The sequence below is a fragment of the Capsella rubella genome, unplaced genomic scaffold (assembly GCF_000375325.1).
Source record: "Capsella rubella cultivar Monte Gargano unplaced genomic scaffold, Caprub1_0 scaffold_2, whole genome shotgun sequence".
Classification (NCBI taxonomy): domain Eukaryota; kingdom Viridiplantae; phylum Streptophyta; class Magnoliopsida; order Brassicales; family Brassicaceae; genus Capsella; species Capsella rubella.
The window spans coordinates 8604681-8619164 of NW_006238922.1; the positions used below are offsets into that span (position 1 = coordinate 8604681).

General features: G+C 37.0%; 2 protein-coding genes and 1 long non-coding RNA gene across 4 annotated transcripts; 2 read left to right on the top strand and 1 right to left on the bottom strand.

Annotated features, from left to right (window-relative positions):
* The first annotated feature begins 1665 nt into the window (after positions 1–1665).
* On the top strand, positions 1666–5996 carry LOC17895615 (lipoxygenase 6, chloroplastic). The gene is made up of 9 exons (XM_006300635.2): positions 1666–2139; positions 2962–3236; positions 3313–3547; positions 3631–3963; positions 4053–4138; positions 4212–4325; positions 4403–4707; positions 4799–5065; positions 5146–5996. Exons 1-9 carry the CDS (start codon positions 1752–1754, stop codon positions 5903–5905), a joined length of 2763 nt encoding a protein of 920 aa, XP_006300697.1. The 5' UTR covers positions 1666–1751; the 3' UTR covers positions 5906–5996.
* Positions 5997–8454: 2458 nt separating this feature from the next.
* Positions 8455–10569, bottom strand: LOC111831996. Its single transcript, XR_002835094.1, has 2 exons — positions 10287–10569; positions 8455–8729 (listed from the first exon to the last, which is right to left on the bottom strand). It is a non-coding gene; the product is annotated as an uncharacterized LOC111831996 (long non-coding RNA).
* A 1799-nt stretch (positions 10570–12368) lies between these two features.
* On the top strand, positions 12369–14475 carry LOC17896385. 2 transcript variants are annotated; one of them, XM_023788324.1, is made up of 4 exons: positions 12369–13107; positions 13233–13664; positions 13751–14069; positions 14166–14475. In XM_023788324.1, exons 1-4 carry the CDS (start codon positions 12658–12660, stop codon positions 14237–14239), a joined length of 1275 nt encoding a protein of 424 aa, XP_023644092.1. In that variant the 5' UTR covers positions 12369–12657; the 3' UTR covers positions 14240–14475. The 2 variants fall into 2 exon arrangements, with proteins under 2 accessions (XP_023644092.1, XP_006301293.1); XM_006301231.2 differs by having other exon boundaries at positions 12377–13107; positions 14152–14472.
* The last annotated feature ends 9 nt before the right edge of the window (positions 14476–14484 follow it).

The window sequence follows — 14484 nt, forward strand, 5'->3', positions numbered from 1 at the left end:
ATAAAATGTCTAACAATTTAAAACTGAGAGCATATTGTTTACCAATCTTTTATAGGATCTGGATTCTTAGAAGAATAAAGATTTTATAAAGATGGAAACTACGTGAAGATCATGCTTGGGGAAATCTTAACTTTGATGTGCATCCACACACATGAAAATTGACAATTGAGACAGTCTTAAGTATATTTTATTGTTCAAGTATATACCATTAGGCCATAAAATAAACTTTGTCCACGAGGAACATATTATATATCTAAAAATCCCTATTATGTTCCCTTCTTATATACTATATTGCTGAAAAGCAATAGTTTGGTTGGCAGCTTGGCATAACATGAATCGAAGATCACGATTATAATAAAATGCATCTCTTAGTCATCGTCTTTGTTCATTATACATATTATAAACGTTGGTTTGGTCATAATTGACATGTTCACACGGCTCCTCTAGCTAGTTAATTCAGATTTCAGACAAGCTGTAATAATTCAAATGGTTATGAAAAAATTGTCATTTATATAAAATTAATGAAAGACCAAAAGGTTTGGAGACTTAGTTTATACTACAATAGTAAGGTTATATTGTACTAAAGAACAAAATACATTATTTAAAAAGAAAAAGAAAAAGAGTGAGATAGACATTAGACTGTATTATTAAATAATTGACTAAACATACATAGTCTTCTCGAAGTATTTATCGATAAGATCATCGAAAGAGAGTTATAATGCAAAAATCTGAGGATTTACATATGCCGTCCACGAAAACCGCCAAGTTTTATAATTTGTTTATGTCGTTGGGAACCAAAAGAGCATGTGCTTAAACTAAAACTTGAAACCTATAAAAGTAACGTTGAGCTAGAAGCAGTCAATGCCCATAATGAGTACACACATGACACATGCATGTATGTGGTAAGAGTCTTTGTCTTTGTCTTTTTATAATCTCAATTAAGTTTGGTTCAGTGAGCAAGCCACACCGGTACGCACACAAGGAACAGTAGCCAAGATTACGACAAAAGACTAGCCAATATGGAAACGGAAGGATAAAATAAAATACATAGTTTTAGATTGTCTTGAATCAAAATCCTAAAAGATCGAACCAGTCTAAGACATTCCCAACCATCAGTCCTAAATTGGCAAATTTAGAGACGACAGACAAAAGCAAGAGTTTGAGTTACATTCTCAAACGTCAGTGATCTCTACCTACCAGATGATGGCTTCACTAGCCCATGTGTGCATTATGAGTTTTTATTTTTTTTTATTTTTTTTGTGCATTATGATTTTATGAGTTACATTTTGCTAGTTAAAGACGAAAGCCCGAAATTGCTTGTTCATACACCAAAAATAGATAAGTGCTATTTGTTAAAAAAAAAAAAATTATTAGCGTTGACAAAAAAAGTTTCTCATTGCATCTTTTAAACCAAATTAAATTAGACAGGCACCACCAGCACAAGGTTTTGTATTGGAGTCTGATACCCACGCACTCTTACACGCGTGACAAGTAAACTACATAACCACATTTACCTCGTGAAAGTGACTGACACACATAAATACTCACTCTCTCACGGTCAAAACTCAAAACTCAACTCCTGTCTGAAAAATTCAACCAAACGCACCGTTTTATAGGTTGTCTCAGTTCCTCCTCTAGCACGAGGTCCACGAGCATCATCTCACGTTTGCCTTATTTATCATCATCTCTCTTTCTTTCTCTCTCTGTCTCTATTCACACTGCAAAACTCCAAAAACAAAAGTTAAACAAATATGTTCTTAGCGTCGTCTCCGGTGAAGACAAACTTCCACGGCGCCAGCCTAGTGAGATCTCCACCGTTTTCTCACGCTCTTACAACAACACTACACAGAGTTCCTCTCTCAAGAAGACAACAAGTTCGAGCTGTGATCAGCCGAGAAGAAAAAGCTGTGGATCAAGAAGACGGCAAGAAAAGCACAAACAAACCACTTATAAGCTCTTCTCCGTTTCCATGGCAAAGATCTAAGTATATGGGAACAAAGACCGTTACGGCGGTCGTAAAGATCAGGAAGAAGATGAAAGAGAAGCTCACGGAGAGATTTGAACATCAGTTAGAGCTTTTCATGAAAGCCATCGGTCAAGGGATGTTGATTCAGCTTGTTAGTGAAGAAATCGATCCTGGTTCGTTTTCTATATACTTCTTGTTATATTCTTTTGGAGCTTTCTGATAAAAATTAACTATTTTGGGACTAGAAAACAAATCCATAACACTTAGATTTTTGAGTTATACCAGTTTTGTTCGTTTCTTCTTTGTTTTTTTTTTTTGTCTGACTCTTCAAAAACTAGCTTTTTGATGATTCTTGCTAGCATTTTTTTGTTTTTCTTAGATCGATCGTGGCTGATCTTTTTTTAGTTAGATTCAAGATGACAGCTATGTGCATAATTTAATGGTATTTAAGGTGTAACTAACAAATTTAATGATAATTAAAAGACCCATCGCCCAAATCTTTTTTCCATCTAAATCTCTTAATTCCTCTCCTTTGCTGTCAATGACCAGTTCTGCTAGAATTAATAAAGTTGGTCATTGTAGTAATGATGATGTATTGGATCTCAAATGGATAGATAAATCCAATCTTTCATCTTCGTGGCTAGATCTGAGTATTATTTTCTTTGGTTGTCTTGTTCATTTATGAGGTTGATCGATAGATAGATCAACAAATTTTTCATCCGGGTTACAGTATTATTCTTGGTGGTAATTGACCCATAGTTTTAACTTTGTAACACCATAGTTTAATAAAATATAATGCTTTGGATCGAGTATAATAATTTAGTGTGAAGTCTTAAAAAAAACATTAGAAAAAAATAAAAGTCTCTTGACTTTTCAATATTTCATAATTTCATCATTCCTTTTTTTTTTGGATGGGTTCTTAACTCCACGTCACCGGCTCTACGTCATGGTTACAAAAATAAGCATATGAGAATAGTTTTCTTGTTACATTGCAGAGACAGGTAAAGGTCGTAGGAGTTTGGAAAGTCCGGTGCTTGGACTCCCAAAGGCTGTGAAAGATCTGAGATGCCTTCAATTCACAGCTGATTTTACTGTACCGTTTGACTTTGGTAAACCTGGTGCCATTCTTGTCACCAATCTCCTTTCAACTGAAATTTGTTTGTCAGAGATTATCATACGTGATTCTAGTGAAACCATTCTCTTCCCTGGAAACACTTGGATCCATTCTAGAAATGATAATCCTCAAGCTAGGATTATCTTTAGAAGTCAAGTGAGAAATTTTCTTCTTCATCTTCTTGTTTTCTTCACTGAAATGTATTTGGACTAACCATTAATGTTTTCTATAGCCATGTCTACCTTTACATACTCCACCTGGGATCAAAGAGCTACGAGAAAAGGACTTGGTTAGTGTTCGTGGTGACGGTAAAGGCGAGAGAAAGCCTCATGAGAGAATTTATGATTACGATGTTTACAATGATCTTGGAGATCCACGTAAGAAAGAACGAGTTAGGCCTGTTCTTGGTGTTCAAGAAACGCCATATCCAAGACGATGCAGGACTGGCCGGCCTCTTGTTTCAAAAGGTGATTGATCTCTTTATAACTGATCACTCTACGTACTTATGGTTCCTCTAGTGTTTGGTTCTTGACTTGGTGAAATCATTCAGATCCACCGTGTGAGAGCAGAGGAAAAGAGAAGGAAGAGTTTTATGTTCCAAGAGACGAAGTTTTCGAGGAAATCAAGAGAGACACCTTTAGAGCTGGGAGATTTAAGGCTCTCTTTCACAATCTTGTGCCATCTATTGCAGCAGCATTGTCCAACTTAGACATTCCCTTCACATGCTTCTCTGATATCGACAATTTATATAAGTCCAACATTGTCTTGGGACATACCGAGACTAAAGACACAGGCTTTGGCGGCTATATTGGCGGTTTCATGAATGGGATCCTCAACGTTACAGAGACACTGCTCAAATATGACACTCCAGCCGTTATAAAATGTAATAATTTTGTCTTAAGATATTGTCACACTCATATATCCTTTTCTTGAAATATATATACATAATTGATTCCTCTGTTTTTTTTTCAGGGGACAGGTTTGCGTGGTTGCGTGACAATGAATTTGGACGTCAAGCTCTTGCTGGTGTCAACCCTGTGAACATTGAGCTATTGAAGGTATGTTTCATTACCATTTGAATCATGAATCTTTCATTAAGAGTTTCTGAAACTCGTTGTAATGTTTTAACAGGAGCTACCTATTCGAAGCAAGCTTGATCCAGCTCTATATGGACCTCAAGAATCTGCTCTCACAGAAGAAGTGATAGCTCGAGAAGTTGAACACTATGGAACGACTATAGAAAAGGTTATCTAATGTGACAATTGTACATTTTTTCTCTTATAGATACATTCTTCTCATCTTGTTGATCTCGACTAATGCAGGCGCTTGAAGAGAAGAGATTGTTTCTAGTGGATTACCATGACATGCTCTTACCATTTGTAGAGAAGATAAACTCCATCAAAGAAGATCCAAGAAAGACATATGCTTCCAGAACAATCTTCTTTTATTCAAAGAATGGAGCCATGAGGCCATTGGCCATAGAGCTCTCTCTGCCTCCCTCAGCAGAATGCGAGAACAAGTTTGTTTATACTCACGGGCATGACGCTACTACTCATTGGATTTGGAAGCTAGCCAAAGCTCATGTCTGCTCAAATGATGCTGGTGTTCACCAACTCGTGAACCACTGGTATATTAAGTTACTTTTAGCTTTACTTGTAATCTCTATTGATGTATGTATTCAACAGTACATAATTATGTTTTGTTTACAACTCTCTTAGGCTAAGGACTCATGCTTCCATGGAGCCTTACATCATTGCTACTAACAGACAGTTGAGTACAATGCATCCAGTTTACAAGCTGCTTCACCCTCACATGCGCTACACGTTAGAAATCAATGCGCGTGCGCGTAAAAGCTTAATCAACGGAGGAGGAATCATCGAAAGTTGCTTCACTCCCGGCAAATACGCAATGGAACTTAGCTCTGCAGCGTACAAGAGTATGTGGCGGTTTGACATGGAAGGACTCCCTGCTGATCTTGTTCGGAGGTTAAAGCTCTTTGCTTTGCTTTATAACAAACTACTCTGTCTTTTTTCTTTGCTAATGCGGGCTGACACCATTTATACAGGGGAATGGCAGAGGAGGATTCATCAGCAGAGTGTGGCGTGAAGCTTGTGATCGAAGATTATCCATATGCAGCAGACGGTCTTCTGATATGGAAGGCCATCAAGGACCTAGTGGAGTCCTATGTGAAACACTTCTATTCTGATTCCAAATCCATCACCTCTGACTTGGAGCTCCAAGCTTGGTGGGATGAGATCAAGAACAAAGGTCACTACGACAAGAAAGACGAGCCATGGTGGCCCAAACTCAACACAACACAAGACTTGTCCCAAATCCTAACCAACATGATATGGATCGCTTCGGGTCAACACGCTGCCATTAACTTCGGACAGTACCCGTTCGGAGGATACGTCCCAAACCGGCCTACATTGTTGAGGAAACTTATACCACACGAAACTGATCCAGACTACGAAATGTTCATGCGAAACCCTCAATATAGCTTCCTAAGCTCTCTACCGACACAGCTCCAAGCAACCAAAGTGATGGCTGTCCAAGAAACGCTCTCGACACATTCCGCGGACGAAGAGTACTTGATCGAGCTGGGAGAAGTGCAGAGACATTGGTTCCAAGATGAAGAAGTGGTCAAGTATTTTAACAAGTTCTCCGAAGAACTAGTGGAGATAGAGAAGACGATCAACAAGAGAAACAAGGATAAGAAACTCAAGAACAGAACAGGTGCTGGGATGCCTCCTTATGAACTACTTCTCCCTACTTCACCACATGGAGTCACTGGCCGTGGTATTCCCAATAGCATATCCATTTAGATGTATATATCATATATATATTCACAACAGATTTATATCATTATCATGTCTTATATGGTGGCAGAGTTTAATATAAGGAAAATTACTTTTTTCCCAAGGTATCATGATGATAATATATCCAATAAGGTTTAATAATATCTTATTACGACTCACTCACTAAGGTTAGTCCCAATACCTATCATTTGAAACATGAGTGTTAGCCAGGATCACCATTTTCATGGGAACCTAACTAAGCTAATTTGCTAACTATGGTCTATGTATGTTTCTAATTGTCATTTTGTGCGGTCCTTCTGATGGAATAGCAACTTTCCACATTTGTCTTTCATGTGTAATAGTGTAAATGTGTAATTTATAAATTATATATATATATATATATTACACAAATATCGTATTATATAAAGTTAAGTTTTGAAAAAAACACAAGTTTTTCTTATAAAAAAAAACTAATATCTTTTAAAATTGAAATGAAGAAAAAACCATTTAAAACTGTATATTGGTTGTATTTTATGAAATATTTATTATGATATGATGCAATCCGGTTTAGTCTGGTTATTTGTATTTGGTTCAATGTTGGTTCAATGTTGTAATATAGGCTTAGTATATAAGCTATACCAGATCATTAGACCAACATTATTGGGAGATTCTTAATTAGGGTATCTTAGTTTAAATTTAGTATTAATTTTGAAAAAGTGAAGTTTAAGAGTTTTAGTTTAGTTTTGAGTTTTGATATGTGTTTATTGGTAGGATCTTAAATTGGGTATCTTAGGAAAAAAATATTAATATTTTTTTTTAAAAAATATTTAATTTGTAATTTAAGAAAATCTTATAATAATTGTAAATTTAAAATGTGAAAACATACATAAGATAGAAACAATGATACAATAATTTTAAACTTGATTGGGGGAAAATTTATTCCAAAGATGCTCGACCAAATCGTTCTTCAATTGTTCATGCATATTTTGATCTCGAAGTCGAGTTCTAGCGGTCATCATATCGACGACATTTGAAGGCATATCTGTTTCATACGAGAAATCCACTCTTGTACTTCCTTCAGTTTCTGCTTGTTGGAATTCAGTGACATCGAACTGAGTATACATATCTCGTTCATCTTCTACTATCATATTGTGAAGTATTATGCATGCCCGCATAATATTTCCTATTCTTTCCTTATCCCAAATAAGAGCCGGATTTTTGACAATGGCAAATCGAGCTTGTAAAACTCCAAAAGCCCGCTCAACATCTTTACGGCAAGCTTCTTGTCGTTCAGCAAATAAAGAAGCTTTATCACCTTGTGGAAGTGGGATCGATTGGATAAATGTAGCCCATCTTGGATAAATTCCATCTGTCAGATAGTAACCCAAACTATACTGGGTTCCGTTGATTACATACTTGCATTTTGGTGCTCGTCCTTGTATGATATCATCAAAAACAGGAGATCGATCTAGAATATTGATATCATTTAAAGTACCTGGAGGTCCAAAAAATGCGTGCCATATCCAAAGATCTTGCGAAGCTACAGCCTCTAAAACGATCGTTGGTTTTCCCGAGGCTCGTGTATATTGACCTTTCCAAGCGGTTGGGCAATTCTTCCACTCCCAATGCATACAATCGATGCTTCCCATCATCCCGGGAAATCCTCTTATCTCTCCAATAATGAGGAGCCTTTGAAGATCTGCACGGGTTGGTTTTCTTAAGTACTCATCTCCAAAGCAAAAAATAATACCGTCAACAAAATGTTGCATGCATTTCATGGAAGTGGTTTCACCAATCCGGAGATATTCGTCAACCGCATCAGCCGCATAACCATATGCAAGCATGCGAATTGCCGCTGTACACTTCTGTAATGGAGAGAATCCTAACCTTCCGGTCGCATCCCGTTTTTGTGGAAAGAAAGGAATTTCATTGTTTAGTCGATCCACGATACGCAAGAATAATTCCTTATTCATTCTAAAACGACGTCGGAATAAATTAGGCGGGAAGGTTGCATTATCTCCAAAATAATCGTTCCATAACCTTATGTGACCTTCTTCACGATGTCTTTCGATATGAACTCTTTTTTTTCTTGGTTTTCTGGGTCGTTGATCCTCCTCCAAAGAATTATCAAATTCTTCTTGAATTTGGTTATCAAATTCTTCTTGAAAAAGATTATCAAATTCTTCATTCAATACTTGTGAAAATTCATCATGAGAAGATGAAGCCATTTTGTATATAAATTACAAAATGAAAAGAATAATTTTGTGGTTTGGTAGATTTTTGGAGATTGAGGTTTTTCTTGGTTTGGTTTGAGATTGTTGTGTTGAGGTACGAAGGAGAGTGGGTTGGTAATGGTTTAGTTTTGGTACGAAGGAGAGTGGGTTGGTAATGGTGTGAAGGAGAGTGGGTTGGTAATGGTTTAGTTTTCTGGTTTGAGGTTTGGTTTTGTGAACGATTGTGAAGAGAGTTGGTTGGTAATGGTTTAGTTTTGTGGTTTGAGGTTTGGTTTTGTGAAGGAGACTTGAGAGTAAAGGTTGTGATCGATTTGTAAAAACTAAAAATGACACAAAAGGAAGTGAATATAATGTTTGTGAAATACAAAGTGAATGAAATACAATTGTTGTCAAAGAGAAAGCGAATGCAATACAAAGAGATATTGAATGCGATGAGAAGTTCAAATGACTTGACAAATTTATATACAAACTTCAGACTTCTCTGTTGTGTCCGTGAAGAGAGTTGGTTGGTAATGATGAAACTGTGCCATGTATGTCCGTGAACGGGTGAAGTTTTCACTCTCCCCACCAACTTCAGACTTCTTTGTTTTCTTCTTCTTTGCCATAGTCACGTGAAGCTACAAAACAGAAAAGAGTGTCAATAAAGGAACTGAAATATGACCAATGTATCACACAAACATTGATTGATCATTGAATAAAGAAGCTTGTCCCTGACCACAATCATTCACGTGAACCATACTTTGATTAAAGAACAGACAATGATCATAACACAGACACTACCAAACTGAAATGATCATAACACAGACACTACCAAACTGAAACAAACATAACACAGACACTACTAATACTGATACTAACATAACACATACACTACCAAACTGAAACTAACATAACACAGACACTACCAAACTGCAACTAACATTAGACAACATTGTTCTCCACCAGAGATTCAAAAGAAACACAGACTAATTAGCTTTGTTTTAAGGTCTTCCTCTATCTCAGATAGAGGACCGGATTTAGCTAAAATAGTGTCTAGCAATTTCTTGTTTGAGATTTTATCATTGAACTCATGCTCTTGTTGCTTCAATGCAAAATCCTTTTCCTTTAGCTCCCACATCGTCTTCATCCTTTCCAATCTCTCCAAACCTCCTTCAGCAGTCACTGAACTAGTGACACTCTTCTTGGCACTAGCCTTGGCTGCAGCCTTGGCAGCCTTAACTCCTTGTGGTCTGGCTTGAGGAGCTTGTGATTCTCCTTGAGTTTGAGACTCTCCTTGAGCTTGAGAGTCTCCACCATCTTCAGAACATGGCATAGAGGATGAATCTAGCTTCCTTCTTTTGTTCTTCTCGTCTCCTTTAGAAGCTACCACTGAACACCACTTCTGATCGTATCTGAGTTCTCTCCATGCATGCTCCATGGTGAATTTTTTCTTGTAGTCACCCTCATAGATGAGGTGAGCTTTCTTTATCAAATCATCATCATTCATCCCACTACTATTCATACTTGTTGCAGCTTGGTAAGATCCTACGAATTTGGAAACTGACTCATTTATCTTGCACCACCTTTGTTTGAAATGATCAGCCTCTCTCTGCTTCAGACCAGCCACCTTGGGACTTGCAGCCACATAAGCTGCAATCCTCTTCCAGAAGGCTGCTCCCCTTTGTTCATTTCCAACAATGGCGTCCTTGCTGGTGTTGAGCCATGCCGAGATTAAAACTATGTCTTCTTTGCTTGTCCAAGCAATCCTCTTTCTTGGTGCAGCCTTAGCAGCCAGGTTTTGAGCTTGAGCCGTTGGCTGAGACCATTCACTGGTGAAGACAACTTCTTCACTTTCACCAAGTCTAATACTTGGTGATGGAGAGTCAAAAAAAGGTGGCGCCTGAGGGTTATGGGATTCATTTTGACTAGTTAGAAGATCCATGAAGAAGAGATTGAAAAGGTTTTAAAGCTTGTTCTTTTACTGTCAAAGAGAAACAGATAGATTTAGGTGAAATGGTTTGTGTTAAGTGTAAACTATATACAGTTAGAGTTAGGTTAATGATTTACTGTTTTGTTACAGTTGTGGAGGTCATTAAAGTGTGCATTTATCACAAACAACAAGTACTACCCTATATGAAACAACAAGTACTTGCCTATACTATACAACTGTATTAAAGTGTGCATTTATCACATACCTTCTATTGCCGATTTGTGCTCCCAAGCCTCTGATTTCTAACGCATGAACTTGAGCAAGATTCGATTGGAAACTTCTACCCGATCCCAATTCTTCTTCGTCAACGAGTTAAGAAACCCAACCCGCCGCACACCAAACCAATCTCTGGAGTTGATCAGCTACCGAGAACGACGTCCGGAGTTGATTCACTCCGGCAGATTCAACCGGAATGAGACGATCGGTTGAATCGTCGCCTTTCGCTTCTTCGGTCGCGAACGAGAGAGAGAGAGAGAGAGAGAGAGAGAGAGAGAGAGAGAGAGAGAGAGAGAGAGAAGGAAAGAAAGAAGAAAATAGAAAAATGGATTTTTTTTTTTTATATAATTATTCTCATACCCAGTAAAAAGACGCCACGTGGACGCTTCTTACAGATTAAAATCGATCTTATGCAAGATCGATTCTTCTGCTTATACACCTTCTTTTCATTTAATTTAATCATTAATACTCTAAGATCTAACCATAATTATGGTTAGATGTTGCCGATAATCTTGCTCTAATGATCATATTAGATTGTAGCAACCACTTTTTACGCTTTTGAGCTGAATAAGAAGATGGTGTTTTCTTCTCCGATTTCATCTTTAATCTCCGATTCACCAGAGTTCAAAATGTATAAGAGCATTCTGATTAAGCTTCCGTGGTTATTTTGTAATAATATTTTTGTTTATTTGTGTAATTTGTTAAGTGTAATTCGTAATAAGAAAAGTATATTGAAATTGTCAAATAATTGTTTATTTTATTGGGAGGAAAAAATTGTTAATTAGAATTCACCTATGAGAGAACATTGAAGTTGTTGGATCTTCTACACCCAGTTTGGTTTCCAATCTAAAATCTCATTATGACCTCACTTCGGTGAGTTTGTGGTTGTGGAGCATGTTCCTGTTCGGGACCCTTTTACATAGCTATGAAAACATTAAATGGTTTAGTAGATTTGTTACTCTTATGTTTTCGTCTGATAATAAGAAGTTTTATTTATTTTTGTTTTTGGTTATTTCGTTTTACATCAGAATTTTTTTGTCTGTTCATCTTTCCGAAAATTTTGTTGTTCTTGTTTTTCATTTCATTTAATTTGGTTGTTAAAATTGTTCATATTTTGTCCAAATATGCTTGTATGTGTTTAGAACCATTTCATTTCATGTGCACTTGATATGTTTATTCTTTGTAGGAAATTATTTTGTAGTGTTCTCTCTATTTTGGGGTTCATTAATATTGTCAAAGGCTTATGCCATTATCAAAATTTTAGATACGTTGTTGCTTATGTTTTTTGGATCCTCAATATTTTTTTGTTATGCATTCAACTAACCTTATGTTTTTTTTCTGTTTGATTGACCAAATAATATATAGTTTAATTATGAAATCATGTAGCTAGTTGATTTTGATATATGCGCTTCATGTTCCTCGTAGGCTCGTATATAGTACACAAATTATTGAATAATTTATACAAAAGTTATTTTAAAATACTAAATTTCTTTTATTTGTATGACGTGAGAATTTGTATTAGGTAAGAGATGGGATCTGTGGGATAAATTTTTTATATTATCATAATATCATTGATCCTATCACACGATTAATAAACAAATATCCACAAGATACTCGTTTTATTGCCACTAAACATTACTAATTTTTACATAAGGATCTTCTTCTTTTATTTGCTTTTGTTTATGAGATTGCATTTATTTTCTTTCAAAAAATTTGAATGAATTTCTGACAAAAGCTATATTTTCTACGTTTTTTTTGTCAATCCAAATCAAATCAAAAAAATTTGTTTTTCTTTTTTATTTTTAATTTCTTTGTCAATCCAAACCAAATCATAAATTTATAAAATAAAAATCGTACAATGATAAAGAAATGAATTAAACGTATATATCAATCAAAGTATTAATTAGGCTTTCCCACGTCTTTAAATTTCACACCCTCCCAATATATATAATAATCAGGTGTATCAAGTCTCACTGTATATCATATCATCCTCAACCGTTGAACTTGTTGACTCTAAACCCGATTTTACGCTAATCTAACGGCTTAAAACACATCTCAGTTTTTTTATTAAATTGTTCCCCTTCGAACCAAACCACCGCTAAATTTCAATCCCTCGGATTCTGGAAACAATATATTATTTTTTTCAATTTTCAGATTAATCGGAAAATTATGAATTTACAACCGTCGATCTAAAAGACTCGTGAGGGAGAGAGAGATCACACGAGAGTCTTTTGATTCTGATTCTTGTAGATGGCGATTTCAAATGAGATCGAAACCGCCATTGACGAGCTTCCTTATTCTTTCTTCCTCCCCTTTCCCGTTGTTGTTCAAATCTCCAAACGTATCATCATCAAAGTCTGATGGAGCAACAACCATCACCGGCCGTTGAAACGCCGTTGTTGCATCAGGATCAAACTCCGCCGGAGATCGACGCCGCCGGAGGAGGAGGAGGAGAGGGTGTTGACGACGACCTCGACCGAACGCTGGAATGGTTAGAGACGTTTCTAACGCTTCTTGGGTTTAACCAGTCGTCTCCTCGAAGCCTTGTTTTGTCTTGGATCGTGTTTTTGGCTATTGGGTTGGTGCTTCCGGTTACAGTGTTGGAGCTAGGGCATTGTTTAGGGTGTGAGAGGTATCAGTACAAGAGTTTCGAGCTCAACATTGTGGTTTCTCAGGCGTTGTTGGCTGGTGTGTCTCTGCTTTGCGTTTCTCATAATTTGAGGAAACATGGGATTAGGAAGTTTTTGTTTGTTGATCAACTCAGTGGTCGTATGGGTCGGCTCAAGGCTCAATACATTAAGCAAATCTTGGTGATTCCTTCAATTTCAGATTGGACTTTGTTGATGGCATCTTCAAAGTTTGTATTTTTCTTATTGCAATCTGCAAATTTTGCTGTTTTTTCACTAAAGCAAGCATTTTTCTTGCTGTGTTGCAGAACTCTGTGAGGTTGCTTGCGTATTGGTCGCTTCCATGTTTTGCGTTGAAAGCTGTTCGTGAGATCATCCGGATGCATTATGTGCCTCATGACCAGCCGTGGCTATCTTTTGTGATTCTATTTGCTATGATCTTGTCATGGACTTATTTAAGCACTATATTTCTAGCTGCTAGTGCCATGTTTCATTTGGTCTGCAACTTGCAAGTCATTCACTTTGAAGATTATGCAAAGCAATTAGAAGGGGAGTCCGAAATCTCCCTTTTCATCTACGAGCATATGCGTTTGCGCCATTATCTTTCCAAAATAAGCCATAGGTTCCGCATCTTTCTGCTTCTACAGTTTCTTGTTGTCACAGCTAGCCAGTTTACTACACTTTTCCAGACCACTGCATATAGCGGGCGTATTACCTATATAAACGGTGGTGATTTTGCAGTAAGTCAACCTTGGCTTCTTCTTCTTGTTCACTGGTGTTATGTACTTATTTGGTGCGGTTAAACTTAGGAATATGATATGTTCAGGTTTCTGCGGTGGTCCAAGTTGTTGGAATAATACTGTGTCTGCACGCAGCAACAAAAATATCTCACAGAGCTCAAGCAATAGCATCAGTTGCTAGCCGATGGCATGCGATGATGTCTTGTTCGTCTACAGATTCAACTCAGATAAGGACTTCTCCAAGTGGAGTTCATTTGGAGGCCACCACAAATCCACCTATCTCCTTTCCGATTTCCCGTTCAGATAGTGATGTGGAATCAATGGATCACTACATGAGGATGCCTGCTCCTAACCATTTTCCTTCTTACATGTCCATGTCCTCATACCACAAAAGACAAGCTTTTGGTGAGGATTGTTTCACCCTCTTTACTTTTTTCCATTTGCTCCAAACCCGAAATGGTGATAGCTGATTAGATGATTGTTGCAGTGTTGTATTTGCAGATGAATCCAGGTGGGATAACTATATTTGGGTGGACAGTAGACAGACATTTGATAAACACAATATTCTTCATTGAGCTTTCTCTGGTTACCTTTGTACTTGGCAAGACTGTAGTTTTCGGTGGTGAATGACAAGAAAAGGTTTGGTGTATCATATACATAGCTTTTTACCCTTTGCCCCATAGTGAGATTTCTTAAACTGATAGGAGATGATACGTTGCATGAGCGTCTCTTGATTTGTTCTCTTTCTCTATAGAGAGTGTACAAAGCTATATTGACGAGGCTTATTTTGTTCTATTTCTCTTATTTCTCTTTTCTTTCA